The sequence below is a fragment of the Lissotriton helveticus genome, chromosome 7, assembly GCF_964261635.1.
Source record: "Lissotriton helveticus chromosome 7, aLisHel1.1, whole genome shotgun sequence".
NCBI classification, from domain to species: Eukaryota; Metazoa; Chordata; class Amphibia; order Caudata; family Salamandridae; genus Lissotriton; species Lissotriton helveticus.
In genome coordinates this window covers 1,951,860,198-1,951,883,337 of record NC_136068.1, presented here as the reverse complement: position 1 = coordinate 1,951,883,337, position 23,140 = coordinate 1,951,860,198, and the positions used below count along the sequence as shown (strand labels likewise).

Genomic DNA, 23,140 nt, shown 5'->3' with positions numbered 1-23,140 from the left:
CCGCCACACACATGCAATCCATAGGATTTGTAGCAGAAGCAGACCCTTCCAGCGTGAAGTCCTATACTTAAACTCAGAGGGATCCCAGTCATTAGGACGCGTGCTGAGCCCCGACACACACCTTCAATCCATAGGATTTGTACTGGAAGCAGACCCTTCCAGTGTGAAGTCCCATACTTAAACTCAGAAGGATTCCAGTCATTAGGACGTGTGCTGAGCCCCCAAACACACATGCAATCCATAGGTGTTTTAGGGAAAAAAACATTTTCTCTTCTTAACACCTGCTTCAAGGTGGTGTTAGCTTTACACGTAAATCCTCGTCTGACTATCTCAGTAAGTTGGATTTTTTGTAAAAATGTATAAGGGTTTGTGCCGATCCATCCACATAACACCCCAAGAACGCACCCTTGGTGCAAAGTGACACAGAACAGAGCAAAGTGTTTTTTCGTTTTGTGAAAAGGGCATCTTTCCGACACAAAATACCTTTTCCAATGGAAAGTAAATACCAATGTATCACTTTGCACCACTTTGTGTCACTTTATGATGGTGCAAAGTGTTAGTAAATCTAGGCCTGACTATTATTAACCTCTCTTGCCACCATCTGACAGTGTCACGGTCCCAGCTTTGGCACACAGAGTGAGTCACTGTCCAGCGCTGGCACCCACTGATGGTTACTGAGTTACTGTGACACACACAGAGAGTAAATGGCCAGCCTTTGTACACACTGAGAGTCACTGACTTGTCATGGCACTGACTGATATTGGCTTGGTATCAAAATATATAGTTTTTTGTAATATTAATCTGTACATATATCAACCCCACAATAATATCTAGGAAAATATTGTCAAGGTAAGTAGATGTGGGGTTAGAGTAGTAAATATATACTTCCCTGTGTATGTGTACCTTCTATGTTGGTAGTTGACATTTTGTGCAGGTCAATATTTCGATAATTGATTTTCTAAAACACATCCACTGACAATCAGTGACTAGTCTCAACACACAATGAGACAGCAACTCATTCTTGGTGCTCACTGAAAATCAATGGTCAGCTTTTGCACTCACTGAGAGGCAATGGTCTGCACTGACATATACTGAGAGGCTACGGTCAGCACTGACACACACTGAGAGACTATGGTAAACATTGAAAGACACCGAGAGGCTACGGTCAGCACTGACATACACTAAGAGACTAGGTCAGCACTGACACACACTGAGAGGCTATAGTCAGCGCTGACACACACTGAGAGGCTACGGTGAGCACTGACACATACTGAGAGGTTATGGTCAGCATTGACAAACACTGCGAGGTTGTGGTCAGTACTGACAGATACCGAGAGGTTATGGTCAGCACTGACAAACACTGAGAGGTTATGGTCAGCACTGACACACACCCAGAGGCTATAGTCAGCACTGACACACACACACCGACAGGCAACGGTCAGCATTGACACACAATGAAAGTCTATGGTCAGTACTGACACACACCAAGAGGCTATGGTCAGCACTGACACACGCTGAGAGGTTATGGTCAGCAATGACACACACCCAGAGGCTATGGTCAGCACTGACACACGCTGAGAGGTTATGGTCAGCAATGACACACACCCAGAGGCTATGTTGAGCACTAATAATGCTTAATTGGTCCATGCAGTATGTTTCGGTCAAGACATTGCACACACTGAGAGTCACCAGTCAGTCTCCTCAGAAACACTGAGACACTGACCTGTGTTGAATCAAACTTAGACTTACTTCCAGACCTGCAAACACTGAGGTTCACCCATTTTTCCTCACAGATTCTTAGCTGGCATCAAACCACACTGATCTTTCTGGGTGTTCGGTAAGGTTTGTTGTTCAATGTTGGCTGCTGGTCAATCTTGGCAGCTACTAAGAAGCACGTTCAGTCTTGGCACACACTGAGACTCAGCGACCAGTCTCGGCACACACTGAGACTCAGTGACCAGTCTTGGCACACACTGAAACTCAGCGACCAGTCTTGTGAAACACTGAGACTCAGTGACCAGTCTTGGGAAACACTGAGACTCAGCGACCAGTCTTGGCACACACAGAGACTCAGTGACCAGTCTTGTCACACACTGAGACTCAGTGACCAGTCTTGGCACACACTGAGACTCAGCGACCAGTCTTGTGAAACACTGAGACTCAGGGACCAGTCTTGGGAAACCCTGAGACTCAGCGACCAGTCTTGTGAAACACTGAGACTCAGGGACCAGTCTTGTGAAACACTGAGACTCAGGGACCAGTCTTGTGAAACACTGAGACTCAGCGACCAGTCTTGTGAAACACTGAGACTCAGGGACCAGTCTTGTGAAACACTGAGACTCAGCGACCAGTCTTGTGAAACACTGAGACTCAGGGACCAGTCTTGTGAAACACTGAGACTCAGGGACCAGTCTTTGCACACACTGAGACTCAGCAACCAGTCTTGTCACACACTGAGACTCAGGGACCAGTCTTGTGAAACACTGAGACTCAGGGACCAGTCTTGGGAAACCCTGAGACTCAGCGACCAGTCTTGTGAAACACTGAGACTCAGGGACCAGTCTTGGGAAACCCTGAGACTCAGCGACCAGTCTTGTGAAACACTGAGACTCAGGGACCAGTCTTGTGAAACACTGAGACTCAGTTACCAGTCTTGTGAAACACTGAGACTCAGGGACCAGTCTTGTGAAACACTGAGACTCAGCGACCAGTCTTGTGAAACACTGAGACTCAGGGACCAGTCTTGTGAAACACTGAGACTCAGGGACCAGTCTTTGCACACACTGAGACTCAGCAACCAGTCTTGTCACACACTGAGACTCAGGGACCAGTCTTGTGAAACACTGAGACTCAGTGACCAGTCTTGGCACACACTGAGACTCAGCGACCAGTCTTGTGAAACACTGAGACTCAGGGACCAGTCTTGGGAAACCCTGAGACTCAGCGACCAGTCTTGTGAAACACTGAGACTCAGGGACCAGTCTTGTGAAACACTGAGACTCAGGGACCAGTCTTGTGAAACACTGAGACTCAGCGACCAGTCTTGTGAAACACTGAGACTCAGGGACCAGTCTTGTGAAACACTGAGACTCAGCGACCAGTCTTGTGAAACACTGAGACTCAGGGACCAGTCTTGTGAAACACTGAGACTCAGGGACCAGTCTTTGCACACACTGAGACTCAGCAACCAGTCTTGTCACACACTGAGACTCAGGGACCAGTCTTGTGAAACACTGAGACTCAGGGACCAGTCTTGTGAAACACTGAGACTCAGCGACCAGTCTTGTGAAACACTGAGACTCAGGGACCAGTCTTGTGAAACACTGAGACTCAGGGACCAGTCTTTGCACACACTGAGACTCAGCAACCAGTCTTGTCACACACCGAGACTCAGTAACCAGTCTTGGCACACACTGAGACTCAGCGACCAGTCTTGTGAAACACTGAGACTCAGTGACCAGTCTTGGCACACACTGAGACTCAGTGACCAGTCTTGTGAAACACTGAGACTCAGCGACCAGTCTTGTGAAACACTGAGACTCAGTGACAAGTCTAATCACACACTGAGACTCAGTGTCTAGTCTTGTGAAACACTGAGACTCAGCGACCGGTCTTGTGAAACACTGAGACTCAGTGACAAGTCTAATCACACACAGAGACTCAGTGACCAGTCTTGTGAAACTCTGAGACTCAGTGATCAGTCTTGTCACACACTGAGACTCAGCGACCAGTCTTGTGAAACTTTGAGACTCAGTGACCAGTCTTGTGAAACACTGAGACTCAGTGACAAGTCTAATCACACACTGAGACTCAGCGACCAGTGTTGTCACACACTTAGACACATTGACCAGTGTTGGCACACACTGAGACTCAGCGACAAGTCTTGTGAAACTCTGAGACTCAGTGACCAGTCTTGTGAAACACTGAGACTCAGTGACAAGTCTAATCACACACTGAGACTCAGGGACCAGTCTTGTCACACACTTAGACACATTGACCAGTGTTGGCACACACTGAGACTCTGTGACCAGCCTTGTGAAACACTGAGACTCAGAGACCAGTCTTGGCACACACTGAGACTCAGCGACCAGTCTTGTGAAACACTGAGACTCAGGGACTAGTCTTGTCACACACTGAGACTCAGGGACGAGTCTTGTCACACACGGAGGCTCAGTGACCAGTCTTGTCACACACTGAGACTCAGGGACCAGTCTTGGCACACACTGAGACTCAGTGACCAGTCTTGTGAAACACTGAGACTCAGCGACCAGTCTTGTGAAACACTGAGACTCAGCGACCAGTCTTGTGAAACACTGAGACTCAGGGACCAGTCTTGTGAAACACTGAGACTCACAGACCAGTCTTGTCACACACTGAGACTCAGCGACCAGTCTTGACACACACTGAGACTCAGCGACCTGTCTTGGCACACACTGAGACTCAGGGACCAGTCTTGTCACACACTGAGACTCAGCGACCAGTCTTGTCACACACTGAGACTCAGGGACCAGTCTTGTCACACAGTGAGACTCAGCCACCAGTCTTGTCACACACTGAGACTCAGCGACCAGTCTTGTCACACACTGAGACTCAGCGACCAGTCTAATCACACACAGAGACTCAGTGACCAGTCTTGTCACACACTGAGACTCAGTGACCAGTCTTGTGAAACACTGAGACTCAGTGACCAGTCTTGTCACACACTGAGACTCAGTGACCAGTCTTGTGAAACACTGAGACTCAGTGACCAGTCTTGGCATACACTGGAGAGTGGAGAGGTGTGGTGCAGCGGCCAGGGCAGCTGACTTCGGAGCACAGGGTTCACAGTTCGATCCCTCGCTCCAACGGCAGCTCAGCTCAGCACCATGTTAAGCAAAGATTGTGAGCGTTTGATCCTCCTTACTAATATTTTCATTCAATCCCATTAAAGGGCTGATTTTCCTCATTTTTTAAAGATACTACAGTGCCAGTTGGTTTGTATGAGCAGAGTTCCTTTTATTGATGTCAACACAATGTTTCATCCACGTTTTGCTCATTTTTCATTTATCCATTATGCAATTGGTTCTGAAAACAAAGGACGGAACAGTCAACACGTGTTTTGCCCTGTTTGGTGAGTCGAGCAAGGGCTTTCTCAAGGCTAATTTGCAGTCTCTGCTCTGTTTTACCAGGCAGCAAAGTATTATATACATTCATAGTCACATGGTGATGTATGCATAATCAATAATCATATTTGAGATTGTGAAAAGCTGTAATCGTCAGGTCAGGAGTCTCCGGCTAAATCCGTGGTATAACCAACTGGCACTGTAGTATCTTTAACAAATGAGGAAAATCAGCCCTTTGATGGGATTGAATGAAAATATTAGTAAGGAGGCTCAAACGCTCACAATCTTTGCTTAACTTTGTTTCTTTAGAGGCTGGAAAGGTCCAGAGCCTTGAGCCAACTTTCCTCCAAACAAATACGTAATTTTGATTCAAATCCAGACTTAGGGATTCCTGGACCGTACTCTCTCTTTCCAATTAACCAGCTCAGCACCAGGTGACTCTGGGCAATAGCTCACTCAGGGCCAGATGTAGGTAATCCCCGATTACCGATTCTTAAATACCGAATCATACCGATTCAGTATTTAAGAACTGGCAATCGGGATGTAGGTATATTTACCGAATTAATCACCGAATCGGTATGATTCGGTAATTAATGAATCGGTATTTACAGAGTCTGTAAATGCCATTGTTTCCTATGGGCCTTGAGGCCCATAGGAATCAATGTCAATTACCGAATCGGTAAATACCGATTCGGTAATTGGGGGAAATACTGAAGGGTGGCAGGGTGTCACTTTGACACCCTGTTGCACCCCTCAACTGTGCATGGGTGCACATGTTGCTGACATACATGCCCTTAGGGCATGTATGTCTGCAACATGGCACTGTTTAAAAAGCAAAAAAAAATGCTTTTTAAATGGTTTTCTTATTTTACCACGAACTACTAGTTGGTGGTAAATTAAGAATTCTTAAACCGTTGTAGCACTGAAAACAGTGCTACCTACATCTGAAATTGCAGAATCGGTAATTTTACCAATTCGGTATTTTACCGAATCGGTAAAATTACAGATTTGGTAAAATTACAGATTCTGTAATTTTACATGCCCCTACATACCAATGTCCAAATACCGGTCGGAAACGGCCGAAATTCGGTATTTTCGCCCGTTTCCCACCGGTATTTGGACACCTACATCTGGCCCTAAATTTCCACAATGGCCCCCAGCCCTTTGGCTTAGAGGCTATGGCGGTGGACCTCGAATCTGGGGAACTGGGTTTGGGTCTCGGTAATGACGCTGAACATCCTGTGATCCTGGGAAAAGCACTCAATCTCCCCGTGCCTAACAAAAATGAATGTGTCCTCATGTAATGCAACTGGTGCTATGTAAAGTGCTCTGATACCCGATTCAGGTTACATTTGCGCTATACAAAACTCTGTTAAATAAAAAAACAAAATAAAAATAAGTAAGGGTGAGTAGTTTGCGCTTTACAAATACGGATTTACACTGAGACTCAGTGACAAATCTTGGCACACATCGAGACTCAGTGACCAGTCATGGCACACACTATATTGACCAGTTTTGCACACACTTAAAATCAGTGACCAGTCACAGAACACACTGCTATTCATTAAACACACACTCACTGAGGCTATTACAAGTTCTTTGATGATATGGTCCTCCAGCTACAGGCAGGTGATCCACTCCCACATGTAAAGTTAATGCAGGATTCTGTGATTTCCTCTCTAGGTGGCCAGGAGATCCCTCGTCTAATGAGGCAGGCGATAATCCTGGGAGTGTTGGTTGCAGTCAACGTATTCATAAACATCGTGCTCTACCGTCTGGGTAAGAAGTGTGGAGTTAACTTTCAGATACTAATAGATCCCCCATTTTAGCCACAGAATTACTGTTTGGAGGTGGCTGTCAGCCTCAGCAGTAATGTCTGATTCAAAGGTTTGTCTTAAACATTGCTTAATATGTACGTTCTCCTGGATGATGAAGATGATGATAATAAAGTGTTCTGATCACTGAGAGTTGCGGAAGGCTCCTGAAGATGGCGACTCAGTCAATGATGAATAATGATGATGATGATGATGCTAATGATGATGAGGATGATGATGATGGTAATGATGAGTGTTAAATGTTGTGAGTGTTGACAGTTCCTGAAGACTCCTGAAGGTTAGTGATGATGATGATGATGATGATGATGGCAATGAGGATGGTGAAGATGATGATGATGTTGATAATGGGTGTGACAATGGTGACAATGCTAATGATGGTGATTATGGTTATTAGTATTAAGTAATTGTTGGTGATGAGGATAATGTGAAGGTGATGATGGTTATGATGATGTCGAAGAGGAGGATGATGATGGTGATTTTAAGTGTTGAGAGAGTTGAGAGCTGTTGAAGGCTCCTAAAGGGGGTGCCATGGTCAAGAATGGATGGTGGTGATGATGATGATTAAGTGTTCGATGTGTTGAGAGTGTGGAGAGCTGATGGGGGCTCATGAAAGAGAAGCCAATTTCCACTTCACTTTGTGGAGGCTTTGTGGCCCTCCGATTTTCCCGGCCCACTTTCGGAGGGAGGTCCGGCAAAAAATTTGGGGGTTTGGTTCGGGAAGGATCTTAGATTCTCCGATCACGTCAAGAGACTGACGGGTGTCTGTTTCGGCACACTCAAGTCACTTAGTAGAGTTTTTCACTTTGCTTCCTCAGCCTGCCAAGGAAATGGTAGCACGGGCACTTATAGTGTCCCGTTTAGACTTTGCAAATGTGCTTTTCATTGGCATTCCGGGATATTTAGTGAACAAACTCCAACTGATCCAAAACACGGTGGCAAGACTCTTATTTAACATCTCTAAAAGAACCAGTATAAGGGCACACCTCCGTGACCTTCACTGGCTGCCGGTGGCCCAGAGAGTGCAGTTCAGGGCCCTCACCTTAGCACATAGAGCCCTCAATGACTCTGGTCCCTCTTATATTAAGAAACTTGTGGCCTTTTATACCCCTCAACGCTCTCTGCGCTCTGCCTCTCACCGACTGATGGCCACCCCCCGCTTTTGACGCTCCAGATTGGGGGGGTCAGTCACTCTTGGTCAAGGCAGCTTTGCTCTGGAATAGCCTTCCAGTCGCCGTACGTCACACGCACGATCTCGGTGCCTTTAAGAGACTTCTCAAAACACACCTTTTTAATCAAGCTTTCTTTTAATCTTCTCCTTCCACACGCCTGAGTCCGTATCGCGCCAGGATACTCCAGAGTAGTTGTGCGCATTATAAGTCTCTTATAACATAACATAACATAACATAACATAACATAACATAACATAACATTGTTGGTGAAGATGATGCTGCTGATGATGATGGTGATGATGATTATAAAGAGTGTTGAGAGCTGTTGATAGCTCATGAAGTAGACACCACGGTCATACATTGTGATAATGATGAAGGTGATGATGATAATTAAGTGTTTGAAGTGTTGAGAGCTGTTGGAGGCTCTTGAAGGAGAAGCCACAGTCATTGTTGGTGAGGATGATGCTGCTGATGATGGGGATGATGATTATTAAGAGTGTTGAGAGCTGTTGATAGCTCATGAAGTAGACACCACGGTCATACGTGGTGACAAAGATGAAGGTGATGATGATGATGATAATTAAGTGTTTGAAGTGTTGAGAGCTGTTGGAGGCTCTTGAAGGAGGTGCCACAGTCATTGTTGGTGAGGATGATGGTAATAATGGTTTTGACAATGGTAAAGATGATGATGGTGATGATGATTATTAAGAGTGTTGAGAGCTGTTGATAGCTCATGAAGTAGACACCACGGTCATTCGAGGTGACAATGATGAAGATGATTAAGTGGTTGAAGTCTTGAGAGCTATTGGAGGCTCATGAAGGAGATGCCACAGTCGTTGTTGTTGATGATGATGAGGGTGATGATGATGATTAAGTGTTCGGGGTGTTTGGAGCTGTGGAAAGCTCCTGAAAGGGGCGCTGTGGCCAGTAATGATGATATGTCAGAAAGGGCCTTAGTGAAGAGCGGTCACTGATGAAATGTACAAGTACTGTGAATACCTGCGCTGGCTCTGACTGAGTGAAATAAGGGCTAAACAGCCAAAGGTTATGATCTGTTACTCATGAAACAAGACAATACTTTTGTTGTACGCCAAGCAAGCCTGGCCCTTCCTGGGGATGTCTGGGGTCCTTTAGTTCTCTTATCATTGACAATATACATGCCACTGATCCTGTACAACACTTTGCTTCCTTTTTGGCTAGGTTCACACAATACAGATGCAACATGCATACATACATACATACATAAATACATATACATATATATATATATGTCAGGAACTCCGAGAATTCAGCAAACGCAGCTGCAAGCTAAATAACGGAACGGACCCATTTGGATAATTTCAACGCTTTTATTTTCTGTGCACCCTCTTGGTCGCCATGACGCGTTTCGGGTCCAAAAAGCCCTTGATCACCAATTGCATATATATATATATATATACATCCAAATTCGCTGCTCAAAAAGCCGCCTCCAAGGAATGCTAACAGCAAGCAGACACGGACCCAGTTTTAAGTGCATAAACGTTGCGTTTATTTCAGTCGGCCATTACGCGTTTCACATATATACTGCTGAACTGACTCTGGTCGGTGACGGTCGCTCCACCCGCCGTGCGGCTCTCCTTGAGTGTGCCCGGTCCCCCTGCCTGCCTGTTCCTGCTCGCTAGCAGTGCTTGTTGCTCTTGTTTCTGCCCTGGTTTTGATTTTCGCCGTCTTCTCGCCCTGCCGCTGCTTCCCTGCGGCCCCGCCCCCCTTTTGCCTTCTGTACCTGTTCCCCTCCCCACGCCACCCCGCTCCCGCCTCCCAGCTGCTCCTACCTCCCACTATGCCCCTCCCACTACGCCATTTATGGCGGAGTCCGCATTCACGCGCAGCGTGCATGCGCAGCGGGCGCGCCCTTTGCGCGCCGAAGGCGTGCCAAAAGCAAGCCCATCTGCGCCCGTCCGCGCCTGGACCGCGCCCAGCGTCAGGACCCCTGGCCCCCGCAGAAGCCAGCCTACACGACGAACTTATGACCCCACCACCCTCAACGCACTCAACGCCGGCCGGAACCCCACCTGCTACCGAGCCACCCCGAGACGCACCCACGGACCCTTCACCTGCCAAGCCTGCAAGTTCACCTGCCTCCGGACCTGCACCACTCACACCAAGCCAAACCCCAGCAACAACCACCTCAAGTGCATCCTGCTCAACACCCGCTTCGTCCACAGGCACGCCGTTGAACTCTGGAACCTGCTCAACACAACAGCACCAGATGTCGCCTTAGTCACGGAAACCTGGATGAACGCCTCCTCAGCGCCTGACATCGCCATAGCCATCCCGGACGGATACAAGATCACCCGGAGAGACCGCGCAAACCAGACGGGAGGAGGCATCGCCATCGTCCACAAGAACACCATCCGCATCTCGACCAACTCCGATGAAACCTTCACCGCCGCCGAACACCTCCACTTCCAGATACACACCGACCCCAAAACGACCCTCAGAGGCACCCTCATCTACAGACCCCCGGGACCACACACACAATTCAGTGAAGACATCGCAGACTTCATCAGCCTGCACGCCCTTCCCTCCGCTGACTACATCCTCCTAGGGGACCTCAACTTCCACCTGGAGAACAACAATGACAGCAACACCACCACCCTGCTGGACAACCTCGCCAACCTCAGACTCAAGCAACTGGTGAACACCCCCACCCACTACGGCGGCCACACGCTTGACCCTGTCTTCTCATCCAGCAAGCACATCTCCTTCAGCCACTCCACCGGACTCCACTGGACGGACCACAGCTGCGTCCACTTCAGCTTCAGAAGAACCACGACCCACCACCACCCGCAACAGGTTCCTCGCCTGAGCTGGAGCAAGATCACCACCGAGCAGCTCACCACCTCCCTCAGCCAGAACCCTCCCACCAGCACAACAGACCCCAACGAAGCAGCCCGCAACCTCACACAGTGGCTGACCACCTACGCCGATGACCTCGCACCACTAAAGAACCCTCCCAGCAGACCCGGCAGCAAGAAAACCCCCTGGTTCACCGACGAACTCAAGAACTCCAAGAAGAACTGCCGCACCCTCGAGAAAGCCTGGTGGCACGACCAGACCACAGACAACAGGACCGCCCTCAAGCACGCCACCCGCAAACACCACCAGCTGATCCGCGCCACCAAGAAGACAGCACTCAAAGAATGACTGGACAACAACGCCCACGACAGCAAGGAACTCTTCAGCATCGTCAAAGAGTTCTCCAACCCCAGCGCCGGAAACAACGACATCACTCCCTCGCAAGACCTCTGCAACTCACTCGTCTCGTTCTTCCACCGCAAGATCGCCGACATACACAACAGCTTCGATGCACAGACCACGCACCCAACCACCGAACCAATGCCCCCCACCACCACCCTCTGCAACTGGACCCCGGTCAGCACCGAAGACACCACCCGCACGATGAACACCATCCACTCCGGATGCCCAACCGACCCCTGCCCCCACTACGTTTTCAACAAGGCCGACACCATCATCGCACCCCATCTCCGGGACGTCATCAACACCTCCTTCCACACCGCCACCTTCCCAGAGAGCTGGAAGCACGCCGAGCTCAGCGCCCTCCTGAAGAAACCAACAGCGGAACCCACCGACCTCAAGAACGTCCGCCACATCTGGCTCCTCCCTTTTCCTGCCAAAGTCATCGAGAAGACCGTCAACAGACAGCTCGCCGCCTTCCTCGAGACGAACGGATCCCTCGACCCCTCGCAGTCCGAGTTTCGGGCCAACCACAGCACCGAGACCGCCCTAATCGAAGCCACAGACGACATCAGATACCTGATCGACAACGGGGAAACAGCGGCCCTCATCCTTCTGGACCTCTCTGCGGCGTTCGACACTGTCTGCCACCGCACCCTGGTGCAGCGCCTCAGCAACATCGGAATCCAAGAGAGGGCACTGGAGTGGATCATCTCGTTCCTCGCCGAAAGAACCCAGAGAGTCCGCCTCCCCCGTTCAGATCCGAGGCCACCGAAGTCATCTGCGGCGTACCACAAGGATCATCACTCAGCCCAACCCTCTTCAACGTCTACATGAGCCCCCTCGCAACCATCGCACGCCAACGACCCCGCCACCGCCAGAGCCAGCCTACACGAAGGGATGAAAGACGTCACCGAGTGGATGGAGAACCGCCGCCTGAAACTGAACTCAGACAAGACGGAAGTCCTCATCCTGAGATCATCGCCCTCAGCCTGGGACGATTCCTGGTGGCCCCCTGCCCTGGGCACCACTTCCAAACCAACGGACCACGCACGCAACCTGGGCTTCATTCTGGACTCCTCCCTCTCGATGACCCGACAAGTCAACACCGTCTCCTCATCGTGCTTCAACACCCTGCGCATGCTCCGCAAGATCTTCAGATGGATCCCCACCAAAACCAGGAAGACCGTCACCCAGGCACTCGTCACCAGCCGACTGGACTATGGGAACACCCTCTACGCCGGGACCACAGCCAAACTTCAAAAAAGACTCCAACGCATCCAGAACGCCTCCGCACGACTCATCCTGGACATCCCCCGACACTGCCACATCACCGGACACCTGAGAGACCTGCACTGGCTCCCCATCAGCAAGAGAATCACCTACAGACTCCTCACCCACGCACACAAGGCTCTCCACGACCTGGGCCCCAAGTACCTCAACAACCGCCTGACCTTCTACATGCCCACCCGCCAGATACGATCGACCAGCCACGCCCTCGCCACCGTACCACACATCCGCAGAGCCACCGCCGGAGGAAGATCCTTCTCCTACCTGGCAGCCAAGACATGGAACTCCCTCCCCATCCACCTTCGGCTGACCCAAGACCATCTGGCCTTCAGGAAGCAGCTCAAGACCTGGCTGTTCGAGCAGTAACGTACCCCTCTCCCCCAGCGCCTTGAGACCCTTCCAGGTGAGTAGCGCGCTATACAAATGCCGTGATTGATTGATTGATTGATAGATTGATTGATTGATTGATTGATTGAACGGAATTACACCACATTTGGCAAAGAGGTAGTCCTTGGTTCAGACTTGTGCCTTTTGCTTATTTGGTGTAAATCCATTCAGTAGTTCCTGAGAAAATGACAGTTAAAGTAATTTATATATATCTATGGGTGCAGTGGATCCGCGTATCTATCCACGTAGCCTAGGCGCAGCCTGCACGCACACTGCCGTGCACGAGCTGGCTGTCAACAGTGAAAATCAGGAAGTGTTGGCAGCCATCTTCTGCCTCGGTAGAACCGAGGCACAAGAAACCCAAAACAAACACAGCAAAACTCGAAAAGGGGGCTGGGTAGACACACCCTGACCCCCTAAACCTGCACAGGGGGTCCCAAAATGTTTTTTTTTTAAATAGCGGGATGCGTGTAGGATCCGCGCATCCTAGCTATGTAAAAAAATAAGAAACACGGTCTCCCGTGGTAAATATGGTAATTTGCCCCGGGGGTCAAATGTCTGGGGCATTATTAAAAAAATAGTGTGGGAGTCCCAATCCCCCCACACTGGAGCATCATGTTAGCTACTCCCCATATGGAAAAGCAATGCCGGCTCCCACAGGAGGCGGGGAGACGGCGGGACCGTGGGGGGATTGGGGAACCCCCTACGGTCCTCAATGTGAGGGCCAACACCAGGGGATGGGGTTCCCGGGGCTACCAGTGGCCTAAGAGGGAGGCCACGCCGCTCCCCTCACCATTAACAAAAACACAAAAAAAAACTTTAAAAAAGGATGGCCTCGGGGGATGGGGTCCCCGGGACCTCGAAGTGCCATGAGGAGGGGGGCTATGCCGCCCCCTCCATAAAAAAAATATTTGGCAATGCCACAGGGGATGGAGTCCCCAGGGCCTGGAATTGGCCACGGGAGGGGGACACGCATCAATACTGAGGGTCCCTGGGGGCCAACTAGCCTACCAGGTACCGGAGCTGTGTTGCAGAGTGTTGTAAAAAGGGGCATGGCCTCCGAACACCTCTCTACAATGCAGCCTCCTGGCGCATACCGGAGGGACCTGGTGGGCTAGTTGGCCCCCAGGGACCCTTGGATGCAAGGCGACTTAATCTCCCAACTTAAAACGTGCCACAGGGCGTGTTTGCATACTTGTCACATGAGGCCCCGCCCCCTCCCTGCACCACTGTGGTGGGAGGTGGGAGAATAAGTCCCCTTGAATCCTGAGGGTCCCTTGGGTCCAACGAGCCCACGTGGTACCTCTAGTAAGCGCCCATGAGCTGCGTCGCAGAGAGGTGTAAAAAGGGGCATGGCCTCGGAACACCTCTCTCCTACGCACCTGTGTGCCGCTTCCTGGAAGTACCTGGTGGGCTAGTTTACCCCCAGGGACCCTCAGATTCAAGTGGACTTCATCCCTCAACTTTCAACATGCTAGGGGGCACGTTTGCACAGTGGTGTAGGGAGGGGGAGGGGACTAATATAAGAATTTAGCAATCCTGCTGTGTGGGACTTATTGGTGGTAATAAAAGGGATAGCTGGCGCCCAAGGTTGACGTTGGGGGCTAACTACTCCTCCTGTTACCTCCCGTAAATCCCACACAGTGGGATCGCTAAGAGGTATTTCGGAGGCCTTTCTCCACCATTCTGGAAATGCTACTGGTATATTATAGTCAGAAATTAGCATTTAAAACACCTTAGAAATTCAGTGAAAAAAACATAGGTTTCAGGGACGCTATAGTTAGTTGGGCATTTCTCTCGTAGAAAACCATAGAGATTCCCCATTATAGATAGTTCAGCTAACTATAAATCGCGCACCCACAGTGTACTGCTGATGACGTCACATATTATATCAATCATGACATGGTCAGTGACATCACTGATGACATCTCAAATGATATTACTGATTACATCATCCACGTTAAAATTTGATGCACCTCCTCACACTCTAATATAACTTTGAGGCACCCACTGTAAAATATAGACTACCATTTTTGAAACCATTGACACACCAATACCAGTTACTAGATACGCACTCACTGATTCCTAGGTCCACATACACATCCACTCATTCACCCATACAATCACTCATACATGCACTCATCAATACTACACTATCATATGTACTCATACACCGATGCAGATACTCACACACCACCACTCATTCAGAGTTACTAACACACATACTCAGTCATGGAAGGAATCAATCATACTCCCATTTACTCACCTATACCGTTATACCGCTATACCGCTATACCGTTATACAAACACCACATCACTTATTCAGTCACAAACGCATACTTACTCTCTTATACAATCACTGATACAAGTACATACTCATCCAGGTGTGGCGCCGCGGCCAGGGCGTCTGACGCTGGAATCTGGGGACCACGGTTCGATCCCCAGCTCCGGCGGCAGGTTAGCCCAGCACCATGTGACTCTGGGCAATAGCTCGCTTAATCTTCCCGACGACCCCCAGCGCCTAGAGACCCTTACGGGTGATTGTGCGCTTTACAAATGTGGACTTTACTTTACAGCCACTCTCACAATAACTGACTCTCACGAATAGTCATTTATATACTTCAACTCTCACATACACTGCCTTTTACATATTAGTTACTTGGACATGTGCCATTGAGATATCCATTAACTCACCAACACACCCAAACACACACTCATCCACCCAATACAGCTGTTTCCGCATGCACTCTTCAACCCGTACACACAGTGAATCAACCACTAACACATCTATGCACAGAGTCACATACCTCACACACATACTCAGGCACCCATACAAATACTCAGGCAACCAACCAATAGCCCATATAGACACTCATGTAGCTACTGACAACCCATGTAGAAGCTTCTACAACAGACAGACTGATACAGACATTCACGCAGTGTAGTCCTTAAACCATGCATTCAGTAAGACACATGTAATCACTCACTTAAACAGTCAGTCACGCACCTACTAAATCCTCCATCCATACACTTAAACACGCACACATTCTACAACATACATTGGCATATATATAATACATATTTAAACTTTAAAGAAAAACATAGTCACTGGATGATGTCATCAGGGATGTCATTTGAGATGTCATCAGTGATGTCACTGACCATGTAATGATTAATGTAATATGTGACGCCATCAGTAGTGCATTGCGGGTATGCGAGTTATAGTTAGCTGAACTAAATATAACAGGGAAATTTCTATGGCTTTCTACGAGAGAAATGTCGAATTAAGTATAACGTCTCTGAAACCTATGGTTTTTTCAGTGAATTTCTAAGGTTTTTTTAAATGCTAATTTCTAACTATAACATCAATGGAACCTATATTTTTTTCAGTAAATATATATATCTATATTTATTTTTTTCACTGAAAAAAACACAGGTTTCAGGGATGTTATAGTTTGTTCGGGCGTTATAGTTAATCGTGCTAACTATAACTTGCCCAACCCGCGATGCACTGCTGATGATATCACATATTACATCAATCATGACATGGTCAGTGATATCACTGATGACATCTCAAATTACATCACTGATGATATCACTGATGACTTCATCCAGTGACTGTGTGTTTCTGTGAAGTATACATATATATATTCACTGAAAAAACTATAGGTTTCAGGGCTGTTATAGTTAACTGGACATTTCACTTGTACAAAACCATTTAAATTCCTCTGTTATAGTTAGTTCTGCTAACTATAACTTGCGCGCCCGCAATCCACTGCTGATGATATCACATAATACATCAATCATGACATGGTAAGTGATATCACTGATGACATCTCAAATTACATCACTGATGGTATCACTGATGACGTCATCCAGTATTATGTGATATCATCAGTCCTCGCTCAGTCCAACCCTCTTCAACATCTACATGGGCCCCCTCGCAGACATCGCACGCCAGCACAACCTCAACATCATCTCCTACGCCGACGACACCCAGCTGATCCTCTCCCTCACCAACGACCCCGCCACCGCCAAAGACAACCTACACGAAGGGATGAAAGAGGTAGCCGAATGGATGAAGAACAGCCGCCTGAAACTGAACTCGGACAAGACGGAAGTCCTCATCCTGGGATCCTTACCCTCCGCCTGGGACGACTCCTGGTGGCCCCCCGCCCTGGGCAGCGCACCCAAACCGACAGACCACGCACGCAACCTGGGCTTCATCCTGGACTCCTCCCTCTCCATGACCAGACAAGTCAACGCCGTCTCCTCGTCGTGCTTCAACATCCTGCGCATGCTACGTAAGATCTTCCGGTGGATCCCCACCGAGACCAGGAAGACGGTCACCCAGGCCCTCGTCACCAGCCGTCTGGACTACGGCAACTCCCTCTACGCCGGAACCACCGCCAAGCTCCAGAAGAGACTTCAGCGGATCCAGAATGCCTCAGCACGTCTCATCCTGGACATCCCCCGTCGCAGCCACATCTCCGGACACCTGAGAGACCTGCACTGGCTCCCGGTCAACAAGAGAATCACCTTCCAACTCCTCACCCACCCACACAAAGCCCTACACAACCAAGGCCCGGGATACCTCAACAGCCGCCTCAACTTCTACGCTCCCAAACGCCAGCTTCGATCGACCGGCCACGCCCTCGCCGCCTTCCCCCGCATCCGAAGAGCCACCACAGGAGGTCGGTCCTTCTCCTACCTCGCCGCCAAGACATGGAACTCCCTCCCGACCCACCTCCGGACGACCCAGGACCACCTCGCCTTCAGGAAGCAACTCAAGACCTAACTGTTCGAGCAGTAGCGGACCCCCCCTCCCTAGCGCCTTGAGACCCTTTTGGGTGAGTAGTGCGCTATATAAATGCTGTGATTGATTGATTGATTGATTCTGTATAGTATAAATATATATATTCACTGAAAAAACCATAGGTTTCAGGGCTGTTATAGTTAGCTAGACATTTCACTTGTACATGACCATTTAAATTCCTCTGTTATAGTTAGTTCTGCTAACTATAACTTGCGCGCTCGCAATCCACTGCTGATGAAGTCACATATTACATCATTCATGACATGGTCAGTGACATCACTGATGACATCACTGATGACATCTCAAGTGACGTCACTGATGACATCACTGATAACATCATCCAGTGAATGTGGTTTGGTTCAATATTTAAATATGTATTATATATATAGCAATCTGCATTGAAGAATGATTGGATGTATAAGTGTCTGGATGGAGGATTTAGTAGCAGTGTGATTGACTGTTTAAGTGACTAAATTTAAGTGTCTCACTAAATATATGGGTTAGTGACTAAACTGTGTGAATATCTGTATCCCTCTGTCAGTTGTTATGTAAACTGCTGCACCAGTTGGTTACTAGCTACGTGAAAGTCTATATTAGTTATTGATTAGTTAACTAAGTATTTGCATGGGAGAGTGAAAGTGTGTGTGGTTCGATGGAGGTGTGTGACTGCCCAAAGATGTGTGAATATTTGATTCAGAATGTATATGAGGTTCAGACTGCATGCTATAACAGTTGTTTGTGTGAGTGAATATCTTCATGGGTGTGGTGATGAGCAAATATATCTCTCAGTGGTACATGTACAACAAACTAGAAAAATAAAAGGCAGTGCATGTGACTGTTGTATATAAATAAGTATACATAAGACTCAGTGATTGTATGAGTGACTGTATGGATAACTGTATATTTGTAATGGTGATTTTATAACACAACAATTATGAGTTACTATCTATATGAATAAATGAAGTGGTGTTTGTATACGTGTGTAGCTGGATAAATGTAAGTATGATCCATTGTTTGCATAAGGATGTGTGCTGGTGTGAAATGTCGATATAGGTTTATAAGTATATTTGATAGTGTTCTATTGATCATTGACAGCATGTATGAGTGAATCTGTAGGTAAGTGATTAGATGTGTGTGTAGATCTAGGAATCACTGAGTGGGTTTTTAGAAACTTGTATTGGTGTCAATGGATTCAAATATGGTACTCTTTATTTTAGCAGTGAGTGATGAAAGGTTATACCAGTGTATGATGAGGTGTATCAGATTGTAACATGGATGATGTCATCAGTGATGTCATTTCAGATGTCATCAGTGATGTCACTGACCATGTCATGAATGATGTAATATGTGACAACATCAGCAGTGGATTGCGGGCAAGCAAGTTAAAGTTAGCAGAACTAACTATAAAGGAGGAATTTCAATGGTTTTGTATGAGTAAAATGTACAGCTAACATTAGCAGCCCTGAAACCTATGTTTTTTTCCATGAATTTCTAAGGTTTTTTTTAAATGCTAATTTCTAACTATAAAATGTCTGAAACCTATGGATTTTTCAGTGAATTTCAAATCTTTTTAAATGTAATAATAGTTATATGTATTTTTTTATACTGATTTTCCATAGTTTTTTTAACTGTTTATTTTAACATATTTTTAATTTTTAATATAAATGGAAATAAAAATGTGTTTTTAAATATTGAAACCAAAATGTTGTGTTTTGTCAGGGTCACTGGATGAGTACTTGGGTACTGACTGAATGATTAGAGTACTGCAAGGAGCGTGCCTGGGTGAATTTATAAGTGTTTCGGTTTCTGCGCAGTGAATGGATTAGTACATGGTGCTGAATGGGTCACTGGAGGAGTGCAAGGGGATTGACAGGGTGTTTGCTGAAAGTGTATGAATACTGACTGGGGAATTGAAGAAGTGAAAGGCAAGTATGTAGGTGGTTACAGCACTGCATGCATAGTGGATAGGGGTTTGAAGCAGTCCATGTGCTAAGCCCTGGCTCAGTACATGAGTACTAGGGTACTGACTGAATGATTAGAGTACTGCAAGGCGAGTGCCTAGGTGAATTTATAAGTGTTTTGGTTTTGGCGCAGTGAATGGATGAGTACACGGTGCTGAATTGGTCACTGGAGGAGTGCAAGAGGGGTGACAGGGTATTTGCAGGAGTGTATAGATATGAACTGGGGAATTGAAGGTGTGAAAAACAAGTGTGTAGGTAGTTAGAGGACTGCATGCATAGTGGACAGGGGTTTGAAGCAGTTCATGTGCTAAGTCCTGGATCACTGGATGAGTAGTTGGGTACTGACTGAAAGATTAGAGTACTGCAAGGAGAGTGCCTGGATGAATTTATAAGTGGTTGGGTTTTCGCGCAGTGAATGGATTAATACATGGTGCAAAATGGATCAGTAGAGGAGTGCAAGGGGAGTGACAGGGTGTTTGCTTGAGTGTATGGATACTGACTGGGGAATTGAAGATTTGAACGACAAGTGTGTAGGTGGTTAGAGAACTGCATGCATAGTGGTATGGGTTTGAAGCAGTCCATGTGCTAAGCCCTGGCTCACTGCATGGGTACTTGGGTACTGACTGAAAGATTAGAGTACTGCAAGGAGAGTGCCTGGGTGAATTTATAAGTGGTTACGTTTTGGCGTAGTGAATGGATTAGTACATGGTGCTGAATGGGTTACTAGAGGAGTGCAAGGGGAGTGCAGGGAGTTTGCTGGAAGTGTAGGAATACTGACTGGGGAATTGAAGGTGTGAAAGACAAGTGTATAGGTGGTTACAGCGCTGCATGCATAGTGGATAGGCATTTGAAGCAGTCAATGTGCTAAGGCCCGGCGCAATGCATGAGTACTTGGGTACTGACTGAATGATTAGAGTTCTGCAAGGAGAATACCTGGGTGAATTTATAAGTGGTTACGTTTTGGCGTAGTGAATGGATTAGTACATGGTGCTGAATGGGTCACTAGAGGAGTGCAAGGGGAGTGCAGGGAGTTTGCTTGAGTGTATGGATACTGACTGGGGAATGGAAGGTGTGAATGACAGGTGGTTAAAGGACTGCATGCATAGTGGATAGGCATTTGAAGCAGTCCATATGCTAAGACCTGGTTCAGTGCATGAGTACTTGGGTACAGACTGAATGATTAGAGTTCTGCAAGGAGAATGCATGGGTGAATGTATAAGTGGCTGGGGATTGACACAGTGAATGGATTAGTACATGGTGCTGAATGGGTCACTAGAGGAGTGCAAGGGGAGTGACAGGGTGTTTGCTTGAGTGAATGGATACTGACTGGGGAAAGGAAGGTATGTAAGACAAGTGTGCAGGTGGTTAGAGGACTGCATGCATAGTGGATAGGCATTTGAAGCAGTCCATATGCTAAGACCTGGCTCACTGCATAAGTACTTGGGTACTGACTGAATGATTAGAGTACTGCAAGGAGAGTGCCTGGGTGAATTTATAAGTGTTTGGATTTTGGTGCAGTTTATAAAAATAATTCAGATGGGTACTGATGGTAACTGACTCTGACTAACCAGTCCTAAAGCCAGTGCTATTCTAAAAGACACTTAAAATACAGTTAAAACTCCTACATACACTAGAGATCACTATGATTTGGGATACCCCTGTGATTACAATGACCTCCTCTGTAAGCCTCTAGTACATAATAGGGCAGGGGGTTAAAACTACCTCTTAAAACACGCCACAGGGTGCATTTGCACACTGGTGAAGGGAGGGGGGCTAACTTGTGCTGGTTTTAATTTTGGAGATACATTCTCCTTGAATTGTTAGTGTTCCTTGTTTTCAACTAGCCCACCAGGTATCTCCAGTTCGCGCCTCATAGCTGCGTTGCAGAGAGGTGTAAAAAGTGGCATGGCCTGGACTACCTCTTCGCAACGCAGCGCAGTGGCACTTACTGGAAGCACCTGGTGGACTAGTTGGCCCGCTGGGGCTTTCTGGATTGAAGGGGAATAATTTTCCCAACTTAAAACGTGTCACAGGGAGTGTTTTCACACGTCACCTCAGGCCCCATCCCCTCCCTTCACCACTGTGTAAACACTCCCTGTGGACGTTTTAATTTGGGAGATTAAGTCCTCTTGAATCCTGAGTGTCCCTAGGGTACAAGTAGCTACCTAGGTACCTCCAGTAAGCGCCACAGAGCTGCGTTGCAGAGAGGTGTAAAAAGGGGCACGGCCTGGGCCACCTCTCTGAAACACAGTGCAGTGGCGCTTACTGGAAGCACCTGGTATCCTAGTTAGCACCCAGGGGCCCTCAGGATTGAAGGGGAATTTCTTCCCCAACCTAAAACATGCCACAGGGAGTGTTTTCACATATCACCTCAGGCCCCATTTCTTTCCTTCACCACTGTGTAAACGCGCCCTGTGGCCGTTTTAAGTTGGGAGATAAAGTCCTCTTGAATCCTGAGTGTCCCTTGGGCCCAACTAGCAAACTAGCCCACTAGGTACCTCCAGTAAGCGCCACAGAGCTGAGATGCAGAGAGGTGTAAAAAGGGGCGTGCCCTGGGCCACCTCTCTGAAACACAGCGCAGTGGCGCTTATTGGAAGCAACTGGTAGTCTAGTTGGCCCCCTGGGTTCTCAGGATTGAAGGGGAATTATTTCCCCAACTTAAAACGTGCCACAGGGTGTCTTTTCACACGTCACCTCAGGCCCCATCCCCTCCCTTCACCACTGTGTAAACACTCCCTTTGGACGTTTTAAGTTGGGAGATTAAGTCCCCTTGAATCCTGACCATGGCTCAAACTAGTCCACTAGCTACCTCAGTAGTAAATATCTTTACGATTGAGATGATGATTAAATATATTTCTGAATGATACATGTCCAGTAAAGTAAAAATATAAAAGGCAGTGTATGTGACAGTTCTTATATTTAAATAAGTACATATAAGATTCAGTGATTGTATAAGTGACTGCATAGAAAACAGTATACTTATAATAGTGATTTTATAACACACTAAGTATGACTTTCTATGTATATGAATACATAAAATACTGTTTGTATAAGTGTGTAGCTGAGTAAATGTAAGTATAAACAATTGGTCGCATAAGTCAGAAGGATGGCTGCATAAATGAATAGGATGTGCGCTGGTGTGTAATGTCAATATAGGTGTATAAGTATTTTTAATAATGTACTATTGATCTTTCTTAGCATGTATATGTGAATCTACAGGTAAGTGTGTAGATGTAAAAATCAGTGTGTGGGTTTTTTAGAAAGTTGTATTGGTATGTGATTCTTTTAAATATGGTACTCTATATTTTATAGTGAGTAATGAAAGGTTATACTAGTGTATGAT

At 47.3% G+C, this 23,140-nt stretch overlaps 1 protein-coding gene across 1 annotated transcript in view; it reads left to right on the top strand.

Annotated features, from left to right (window-relative positions):
• The window catches only part of LOC144770010 (uncharacterized), a 248,672-nt gene that overhangs the window by 2,335 nt on the left and 223,197 nt on the right, over window positions 1-23,140 (top strand). The window contains exon 2 of the mRNA XM_078654202.1: window positions 6,786-6,881. Within this exon, the coding sequence (XP_078510328.1) occupies window positions 6,786-6,881 (96 nt within the window). The remainder of the gene's footprint in view (window positions 1-6,785; window positions 6,882-23,140) is intronic.